The 10303-nt window shown below is 45.4% G+C and overlaps 2 protein-coding genes across 7 annotated transcripts in view; one reads left to right on the top strand and one right to left on the bottom strand.

Moving 5' to 3' along the window:
* The window catches only part of SPPL2B (signal peptide peptidase like 2B), a 32672-nt gene extending 31707 nt beyond the window's left edge, over positions 1–965 (bottom strand). For 3 of the 4 annotated variants that reach the window (XM_066205793.1, XM_066205790.1, XM_066205792.1), the window contains exon 1: positions 223–440. In XM_066205793.1, coding sequence (XP_066061890.1) covers positions 223–279 — 57 coding nt within the window. In that variant the 5' untranslated portion in view covers positions 280–440. Of the gene's footprint in view, positions 1–222; positions 441–892 lie in introns of those variants that run through there. The other variant, XM_066205791.1, reaches the window with a different exon arrangement.
* Positions 339–10091, top strand: LSM7 (LSM7 homolog, U6 small nuclear RNA and mRNA degradation associated). Of its 3 annotated transcripts, XM_066205795.1 has the most exons (5): positions 339–494; positions 664–754; positions 1973–2044; positions 8914–9325; positions 9548–10091. In XM_066205795.1, the coding sequence occupies exons 1-5, from the start codon at positions 438–440 to the stop codon at positions 9858–9860; spliced, it is 945 nt and encodes a 314-aa protein (XP_066061892.1). In that variant the 5' UTR covers positions 339–437; the 3' UTR covers positions 9861–10091. The 3 variants fall into 3 exon arrangements, with proteins under 3 accessions (XP_066061892.1, XP_066061893.1, XP_066061891.1); XM_066205796.1 differs by lacking the exons at positions 8914–9325; positions 9548–10091 and adding an exon at positions 4362–5408 and having other exon boundaries at positions 395–494; XM_066205794.1 differs by lacking the exons at positions 339–494; positions 664–754; positions 1973–2044 and adding an exon at positions 4505–8179.
* The last annotated feature ends 212 nt before the right edge of the window (positions 10092–10303 follow it).

Raw genomic sequence — 10303 nt, forward strand, 5'->3', positions numbered from 1 at the left:
GCACCCACAGATAGATCAACACTGCCAAATCACGGAGGGCAAGGCCGGCAGCTACATGCCCTCCGCTGCCGCGGCCCGCTGCGGGGACGGCCGCGGCACCTCTGAGCGCCCGCGGGAGGCGGCTCCGGGCACCAGCCAGCTCGGGCCCGGCTGCGCCCGGGGCCGCTCCCCACCCTCAGCCGCGGTGCCCGCGCGTGCCTCGGGGAGCGCGCAGCCACCGACCTGAGGCAGCAGATGCAGGAGAAGCCAGAGGCGGAGCCGGGCCGGCCACGCCGCCATGCCGGGCCTGCCGCGCCGCCGCCGCTTTGTTCCGACCTGGGCCGGGCCGGACCCTCCCGCACCGGCTACCCAGAGCCCGCCCCGGACGTCCCGCCCCGCCGCCCCGAGCCAACGGGCTCCGCCGGGGCGCGACGTCACTTCTGGCGGTGCCGAATGAAATGGCGAGTGGCGGTGGAGGCGGCGGTGGCGGCGGCGGCGGCGCGGGGAAGATGGCGGTGAGGAGCGGGGTGGTTCGGGCTCTGTGGCCCCGCGGCGCCGGGCGGCGATGGTGCCGGTGCTGTACCCGCGTCCCCGTCCCGCCGCCGTGGGATCCCGCAGGAGCGCTCTGGGTCTGTGTCTCCGCGGATGGTTTGTTTTAACTGGGCCGCCTGTGCTCTGCCCTAGGATAAGGAGAAGAAAAAGAAGGAGAGCATCTTGGATCTCTCCAAGTACATCGACAAGACCATCCGGGTGAAGTTCCAGGGCGGGCGGGAAGGTGAGCCCGGCGCGTGGCTGCCGTACGAAGCTCTTTTGCCTTTAGGCATTTTCCCTCGGCCGATGCCTGTGGGCTCTGCCCTGCTCACGCTGCTTTCCCGTCAAGAGGCGGCGAGGAGTAGCGAGTGCTTTTACTTACTAGTGGTTGCAGTTACTGGTGTGAAGCTTTTCTCGTTTAACTCTTCCATTCATCTCCTGGATGCACTTTTATCTTTATGGCTCATCTGTGTAACTCTTCTTTTATTAGTTGTCTTGAACAGCCTTTTTTTTTTTTTTTTTTTTTTTTTTGGCTGGTTTGTGGGGGTTTTTTGGGGCTTTTTTTTTTTTTTTCGTTGCAAGGGTGCACTTAAAGAAACAAAGAAACATTTTTGGATGTAACAATTAATACAACTGCCGTGCCTTTCATCTCTCGACGTGGTAAGCAGGCCCGGAGTTCATGATTCAATGCATGCCACCGTGCCTTTCCATCCCCGTCCTTTCCCAGCTGGGAAGGTACATCCCAGTGCGGTTGGTGCCACCCGCAGGCACTTGTTTGAGTTGACCATGTGCTGCAGTTTAAAACTCCGCTGGGACTAACGCTTATAAGGGTTTGGAAGTTACTTGAACTCCTTACTGATAAGTGTATTTGTCAAACTGGGAAGTCACTCTGTGTAATTTTCTGATCTATTTAGCGACTAGTCTGGTGGAATCATGTTATCCATTAGGACAAAGTGCCGGTCTGTCTGCAGTGCCTATGCAGTGAGGCAGTGCTTATGCTAAAGACATGATGTGCCAGGAGGGTACCTGGAAGAAGGGGTTTCTGAGGAAAGAACTTAAAATATGGTCTTGCTTCATTTTTAACCACAACATTTCATTAAGGATATTAATTTTGTTTTGGACTGGTCTATTTTTTTTCCTTTGTGTGATATGTACTGACTTGTTATACAGTATTCTTAAAATGCCCTTGAAATTGGCCGAAAAGAAAAATGTTACTGTCTTGAAGAACATTTTGAAGGATTGATTGAAAGGTCTGTAAGTTTTAATTGGTGCAATGCAGACCGGCTTTTGTGTACTTGCCATTGATAAAGAGGATACTGTTTAATATCTCTAGCCTCATTTGTTTGGTCTTGCCTGAAGGAGGAAACAGGGCTGGAGAACTGAATGTACATTTCATGAAGTTTTCTGTTGCTGTATACCTTGTTTTGGTCCTAATCATTGTTTTCTATGTGGTTTTCAATAGCAAGTGGTGTCTTGAAAGGATTTGACCCTCTTCTGAACCTTGTGCTGGATGGTACCATTGAGTATATGCGAGGTAAGTAATATGCAATCTTTGGAAAGCTTCCCCTCCCTGAGTGGTTTTCTTCAGAAACTGTAGATTAACATCACCCAAACTGCAGCATGCTTGAGATAACTATCTTGTAAAGAAAGATATAAGGTGGCAGGTCTATGGGACCTGACAACATGCACCTGAGGTTCCTGAGGGAATTGGCTGATATAGTTCCCCAGTTAGTCTAAAACATTTAAAAAGTGATGGCAGTCAGGTGATGGGAAAGATTTTACCCCATTTTTCAAAAGGGTAGAAAGGTGCCTGGGAACTACTGTCCTGTCAGCATCACCTCTTGTGCCTGGGAAGATCATAGAACAGATCCTCCTTGGAAGTCTGCTAAGGCATTTGGAGGACAGGGAGGTGATTTGAGATATCCACCATGGCTTTACCAAGGGAAAATCCTGTCTGACCAACCCAGTGGCCTTCTGTGATGGAGTACTCCATCAGTGGACAGTGGAAGGGCTTACAGATATCTTTTATCTGTACTTCTCTAAAGCCTTTGACCCAGTCCCCCACAACATCCTTCTCCCTAAATTGAAGAGAGATGGATTTGATGAATGGACTGTTTGGTGAATGGGGAATTGGTTGGGTGGTCATATCCCGAGGGTAATAGTCAGTGTCAATGGCTTAATGTCCTGGTGAACATCAATGACAAGGGGTGTCCCTCAGGGATCTCTGTGGGGACCAGTACTGTTTAGTGTCCATCAGTGATATAGACAGTGGGATCAAGTTCACCCTCAGTCTGCAGGTCACACACCTGCAGGACAGGGCCATCCAGGGGCACCTGGACAAGTTTTTGAAGAGGGCCCACAGGAACCTCATTTTGTTCAGCAAGACTCAAATACAAGGTCCACCTTCTGGTTTGGGACAACCCCTGGTATCAATCCAGGCTGGCAGATGAACAGATTGAGAGCCGCTCTGCTGAGAGGGACTTAGACATGCTGGTGGGTGAGAAGCTGTAAAATATGTGCTTGCAGCTCACAAAGCCAGCTGTTTCCTTGCCTGCATCCCTACTGGGGATGGGGGATTCATCCCCAGGGAGGGGTTTATCCTCTTCTGCCCCGCTCCCACCTGGAGAGCTGCCTCCAGCCCTGGGGAACATCAGTAGGACGTACAGCTGCTGGAACCAGTCCAGAGTGGGGTACGGAGATGCTCCGAGGGCTAGGGCCACTGTGCTCTGGAGCCAGGCTGGGAGAGCTCGGGGTGTTCACCTGGAGAAGAGAGGGCTCTGAGATGTTATCGTGGCCTTTCAGAACTTTAAAGGGACTTAAAAGGAAATGACAGGGAGTGAGTGCCTTAGCAGGCCCTGTTGTGACAGGGCGAGTGGTAATGCGTTTAAACTAAAGTAGGGTTGATTTAGATACAAGAAAGGGGTGGGGTTTTTTTATAATGGGGGTGATAAAAACACTGGGACAAGTTGCTCAGAGAGGTGGTAGGTGCCGCATCCTTGGGAGCATTTAAAGGTGGGACTCCGAGCAACTGGGTCTAATTAATGTTCCTCTTCCTTGCACGGGACTGTACTGGATGACCTTTAAAGGTGATTCTACAGCTGAAGTTAGGTCAAGCACATTCCCTGTGATAGAACATCACTGGTACTCCTTGCTTGAGCTCATCTACAGTTATCTCATTGGCTGCCCTTGTCCTCTAAAGCTTGAATAAAGCAGTGTCTCTTTCTCCTCTCTGATACAAAACGTATCATTTGATAGGACAGTGTTTTTGAAGAGTATTCTCCTACCTGCTTGAAAGGAAACACCTGAATCTTTTAATTTTCTCTTTAAAAGGGAGTTTTAAAATGTATTGTTCATTTCTGTTGAATATAGAGATATCTCATGGAAGGTAGAACTGGCTGATTTGTGAATGTTTGTCTGTCCTGATCCAGCCCTGTTTGGCCTGATTTTGGAATGGACTCTCCTCAATAGTGCATTGAAAAGTCAGGGTCTTTTTCTGATTTGCATTAATCCTCAAGTGTTTGTCTATAATGACATTTTAAATGGGATCAAGAGCTTTTTCTTAATCACTTGCATATATACTATTGGTTAGATGAATGAAAGGGCCTTTGAATTATTTAGTAAGTGTGTTCTGCTTTTTGTTGTATACAAAGCAAATTTCTTTATTGCTCACTGTCAATAAGGTCTTGAAAATATCCGATGTCACTGCGGCAATCACCTGTATAGTCCATGTGTTCAATAAAAAAAAGCAGTTACACCAGGAAAGAACATGTATGTCTGTGCCTTTTGAATTTGATGGAATTTGGTTTCTTGTTCTTATTTTCCTGTTCTAACCATGGATCTCTGCTTTTTAGATCCGGATGATCAATTTAAACTAACAGAAGACACACGTCAGCTGGGACTTGTGGTTTGCAGAGGGACTTCTGTGGTTCTGATTTGTCCACAGGATGGAATGGAAGCTATTCCAAACCCTTTCATTCAGCAGCAAGATGGCTAATGCTTTCTTTGGATTGTCTCTGAAAACTTCAGGGGTTTAACTAATTGGAGAAAACTATCAGTGTGTGAGAAGCTTCCTGTTCTTGGGGAAAGTTTGAATGTGTATTTGTTAGTGTGAAAAAAGTCAACTTTTGTTTTTGTGGCTTTCATAAATGATGAGAGGATGGGGAATGTAAGAAGTATGTTCTTGTTTTCCTCCCACCCCCAAATAAGTGCATAACTATGTTGTTTAGAGCTGACAGAAGAGAGCATATTGTCATGAATTTTCTGAGACCTTGATCTTATGAGTTTGGAAACAACCCCATAAAATTAGCTGAAAATGCCCTGAGTATTGGTTATATTCTTGCCATTTGTAAATACATTAAAATGTATTTAATCCAGATTAAAAGCCTAAATACAGTAGAACATGTTTTTCTTCCTTTTAGATATCAGTCCTCAGTGGAGGAAGCATTATGTTGTAGTCTTCTGCTGTTGAGTTCAGTCTCTTTTGTGGCAGAAAATTACCTCCTTGTGTAGTGTCATCACCTTTACAAGGGATGTAGCCAGGAAGGTCTTTCTCAGCACTTGTTCCAGAATTGGTGGGCTGTGATCTGTGCATCAACAGGCTCACACATTTCTACAGGAGGACTGGTCTAACTTGTGGGATAATTCTTGGTTGAGTGACCTGAACCTTATGGAGATACATCTATTTGATACTTGGAATTTTAGGGGAAGAATATTTAATATCCTAACATGTTCAATTGTAGGCAGTGTCTGGAAGTACTGCATATTTTTATATAGTAGCTATGCACTTGTGGTTTTGCTTGTTATAACTTGATTTGTAAGTAAACATTTTTATTTCTTTTATACTGCAGAAAATGCAAGGTTTGAGGAGTTTTGAGTGAATAAAGACAAATTAATCGGTTTCTAAATGTCTGGTTTTTAATCTGTAAAAGTGCACTACAGCTGACGTAACAATTCTCCAGCCATAAGTCTAAATTAAATTAGTTCAGGAGGGACCAGAACAGAAGCCATGCTTCAAATGGAGTTGATGGGAAAGGCCTGAGGGCATCTCATCCCTCTTCTGAGGCATTTTAAAAACTGCCCAGTTGAGGTATGTGCCTGGAGCCCGTAACCTGCTTCTGCCACCTGCTCTTGCCTTTATAGAGGACCCTTTATGAGGAGGCTGTAGCAGGGTGGATTGTTTTGCTGGCAGCAGCAGCACTTTTGTTCCTGAAGATTGTCAAGAACACATGGCAAGTATAGGTTGTTTTTGTTATTTTGGCCACAACTTGTTCTCCTGTGCATAGCCTTTCCTGGGTCAGCTCCAAAATGGGTGGGAGCTTAGAGTAAATTTCATTTCAGTGAATCTGACTTTCAGGAGGCTCTGAAACTAGGGACCAGGTGTCTTGTGTGTTGTATTGCCTGTGTGAACTTGGGTGTGTCTGGATTTTAACCTGGGGGCTCATAGAGCTGTATGTAAAGTTGTGCTCCTCACAACTTAGTTTCTTTCTAATGCTACAAAACTTGCTTGTGAAACTGCACAATTCAAAAGAGAATCCTTATTTAGAGTGTGAGGAGTAGAATTTGGTTGCCATCAGCCTGAGCAGTCTTGGAACTGTCTTTTAGGTGGGAGAAAGATTGCTGGTGTTGATGCCAATACCATGCTGCACTATCTTTGCACTCTAAGTATAGCATCAGAAAAAAACCTGCTAAGGCTCTCTGGGGCAGATTCTAGGCTCTCAGTGTCAGATCTGCCTGAAGCCATGGGTCAAGTGCATAAGCTCTGGAGAGGAGCATGTTCCCAACATTTCCTGCTCAGGTGGTTGGTTGCTTGGTCTTTGTTGTGAGCTGCATGGCTCTCCTTTTCTGCAGCACAGAGTTTGAGGTTATACCTGGGAGGCAAGTACCTGAAAAGAATATGAAAATGATAGGGGACAGACATTTTAGCAGGGTCTCTTGTGATAGGACAAGGGGTAATGGTTTAGGGTAAAAGAGGGGTGATCCAAACTAGAACTAAGGAAGAAAGTTTTTATAATGGGCATGGTGAGGTACTGGCACAGCTTCTGTTTGCTGAGCTCTGCCAAGAACTGGGAGTGAGTCTTGCTGGTATGGGCTCTTTGGGTGAGAGAGTCCAAGGTTACTATGCAAATCTTCACATAATAGCTTTGGGAAAATTCACTGTGGCATTAGCTGTTGCTTGTCCTACATTTGTTTATTCAGTGCATTCAGATTGAGGATGACAGAACATGTGAAGCCGTCTGTGTTTGAATGGGGGCTTACTCCTTCCTCTTTTCTTACTAAAATTAGCTAGATAATAAAAACTGTAATCACTTTGGTATTTAATTAAACTGGAACTAGTGAAAGATGAGGTAATGTTTGTTTTTTTCCAAATGGGCTTAATATTTTCTACAACTTCTTGATATTTACTCAGTGCTTAGAAATCTTCTGGTTGTTTCTCTCACTTTTTAGCTCAGGCTCTTTGCTTGGCTAACAGCTCCCCTTATTTGCTTTTACCAGGCCTTACCTGGTAAAAGTAGATGCCAGTCAAATCTGCTTTTTTTTGTTGTTATACAGCTGTTCTGCTGTTGCTGTTCAGAAAGCAGTAGAAAAGACAGAAGAGCAAGTCAGGAGAGTAGAAAACATTTTATTTTTAGGACAAGATTGGCTTATCTCATATTTATCCTAGCTAGGGGGATAATGTTTCCAGAGATCTCACATGGGTAAGGGCTGCATAAGACTGAGTTAAAATTAACTGCCTGGCAGTCTACAAGAATGGAGCCTGCACAAGAGCCACAGGAGCTGGAACCTCAGACAGAAATGATTGCAGATACAATTCTTGAGGTTGGAGAGAGACTCTTCCAGGTCAGCCGTAGGTTGCTTTCAGTACACAGTCGATATTTTGAAGCCATGTTTTTTGGAGGAGCAAGAGAGAGCTCTGAACAGCACATAGTGATCAAAGGGATCGATGCAGTGCCTTTTCAGGCACTACTTGAGTTCACTCGCACAGCCCAAGTGCTCATAGGTCAAGAAAATGTGACCAGCTTACTGGAAACAGCTGATTTTTTTCAGTTTGACAGGGTGAAGCTCTTGTGTGAGAAATTTCTGGAGAGAGAACTGCATGTTTCTAACTGCCTGGGCCTGATGACCTACTCACAGCAATTTGCCTTTACAGAATTGTATATGTCTGCTATGAATGTGGCTCTCACTCACTGGGGGCATGTGATATACCAGGAGGAATTTAAGGCATTACCCAAGGAAATGCTGCTGCAGCTCCTGAAAAGTGATGACCTCTTCATTTCAAGAGAGGATGTGGTCTTTGACAGTATTATCATTTGGATAATGGAGGACCCAGCAACTAGAGAGGAAGAATTTCTGGATTTGGTGGGCGAAGTCAGAGTCACTTTTCTGAGTTTGTCCTTCCTCGATATCTTGGTGAAACGCAGCAAGCGTGCTGGAGAGACAGATACCTTTTCCAGACTAATTAAGAAGTTAGACAGCTGTCCCCCACCCAGCTGGCAAAATCCGAAACTGTGTCCTTACACTGGTCGGAGCTATGACACCTTGTATGTCCTGGGAGGAAAGCATGACAAGGAACAGCAAGAATTATTTCTCTTTCAACCTAAAACAGGGACCTGGCAGGCTTGTTCTCCACTGCAGCGCAGGAACCTCACCCAGTATGCAGTGGCAGCAGTAGGTAACTTACAGAGAAGGGAGACTGAGCAAATGCAAGAAGTTTGAGACTGAGAGTTCCAAATGCAGGGAGTCCGGCTGTTGCTGTAAAACTGTTGTGCTCAGCATTGTAAAACCTCACTTATATTGGAGTTCTTATTTGTTCAAAGAATGATTTTGTTTTCCTTAGTCCGGGAGAATGCTAGACAATGCTGCTCTCATATAGCAGAAACGATGCAATCTGCCGAGCTCCTTACCTTGGCTTTATCTAGAATTAGTCTAAGGACTTGGCTATAAGCAGTGTATTTTTGGCCCTCTTTTGTAGTGGTTTAGACAGATGACAGGCAACTTCTGATTTATAGTTGCCATTACATTAAACTTATCCATAGATTTTGGGAAATCTTCATGCTTGGAGACTCTCAAGCCAGCTCAATACTATGGCTTCCTGTATTGGCATTGGTAATACAGAATACTCCTACTATTCTGGTAGGAGTTTGGAAGTGAGATCCCCAAGGTTCTTTCCAACCAGTGTTTCCATGATTCTGTTCAAAAATGGGAGCAGGCTTGGAAAGACTGGCTGCATACTGCAGGCCCAGTGTATCTGTGTGGATGAGGAATTAAATACTGCAAACTGATTGACAGAGCAGTGATTTTCTCTCCTCATCCTATCAGTACAGCCCAGGGGGAAATGAGAATCCCAGCTATGAGAAGTAATCTTTAGCCTTCACGTGACTAATATTTTCTTTGCTGTCTTTCCAGGGAGCTTCCTTTTTGTGACAGGAGGATATTTCCGGGATGAGTTTGTGTGGTACAGTGTGGATTGGGTGCTTATCTACAACTGCTTGGACAATTGCTGGCTGGAAGGGCCAGCCATGAAGAAGTCCCGCAATAGCCACTGTGCAGTAGGAGTAGGGCTCTACCTGTATGTTCTTGGAGGGAGCACAGATGAAGGGATAATCCCAGCAGTGGAGCGCATGGCTGTGATGGAGTCAGAGTGGGAAAGCATGAGTCCTATGGCTCAGCCTGTGGAGAGAGGTGATGCGGTCAATGTGGGAACCAGGATCTATGTGGTCTGTGGCCTGGATGAGAATGGACATGTATATGATGGAGTGCAAAGGCTGAACATGGAGACAGACAGCTGGGATGTCATCTCATTCTCCCCTCTTCCAAGGTAAGAAATAATATTCTGGGACCTGACAGAAGATGAAAGATTCTAGTGTTGGTCCTATTCCAAGAAGAGGTTAGACTGTAGAAATCCAGAAGTCCTGTCCCTGCAACACTTCTGTGATTCTCTGTTCAAACAGGACTTCTGATTTCAGGACCAAGGTCACTTTGAATATTTCAGGGGCCAAATCTTTCTGTTGATTCTGATCAAGGGTTTCTTCTCTCTCAGGTATGACCTCTGCATCACATCCCTGAATGGGGCTCTGTACACTGTAGGAGGCGGAGCTTTTCGATTTGATGTGGAGACAGATGAATGGACCCAGGTGAATGAGGAATGCTTGACCCAGAAGTTCTTCATGGGATGCAGCACTGTGAATGGACAAATTTATCTCCTTGGACAGAGGAAGGGAAACAGTGCCCTCCCCACTATAGTTCTCTTTGATCCTTACCTTGATGTATGCCGGGTCCTAGATAACAAACTCCCTTGCCCCCTTCCTATTCATGGCTGTGTCTCCGTGCGAAGATTCGGTACGTGGGCATAAGAGTGGAAGATCATGTGCTTGACAGCTGAAGGGAGTTAGATTGCATCAACTTTGGCCTGTGACATTTTAAAAGTTTTGTTCCTTTGTAACTTTACCATTTTTTTTCTACTTGACAAATGAACTTGAAGCAAAAGCCCATGAAAACTGTCTATACAAAGGCTGCAGGTCACTTGAAAATGGTGGTTGGTATTGTTATGGTACATAAACTCCTTAGGGTTCATGCTCAATAAAGGGCTGTTCTGACCTTTAACTTCTGTGTCTCTCTGTCCTTTGAACAGCTGGAAAATCACTGCCTCAGTATTAGAAAATATCATAGTATTTCAATAATAAATCAAATGTGTGTCAAGGGAATCTTCAGCAGGATTATAAGCCCATAGTGCTGTAGGACAGAGCAAAAAAAAACCCCAAACAGCAATTGCTGTCAAGCCATACTTAATATCAGT

Source organism: Chamaea fasciata, unplaced genomic scaffold (assembly GCF_029207755.1).
Source record: "Chamaea fasciata isolate MVZ Bird 193981 ecotype frontalis unplaced genomic scaffold, bChaFas1.0.hap1 SCAF_28, whole genome shotgun sequence".
Lineage (NCBI taxonomy): Eukaryota > Metazoa > Chordata > Aves > Passeriformes > Sylviidae > Chamaea > Chamaea fasciata.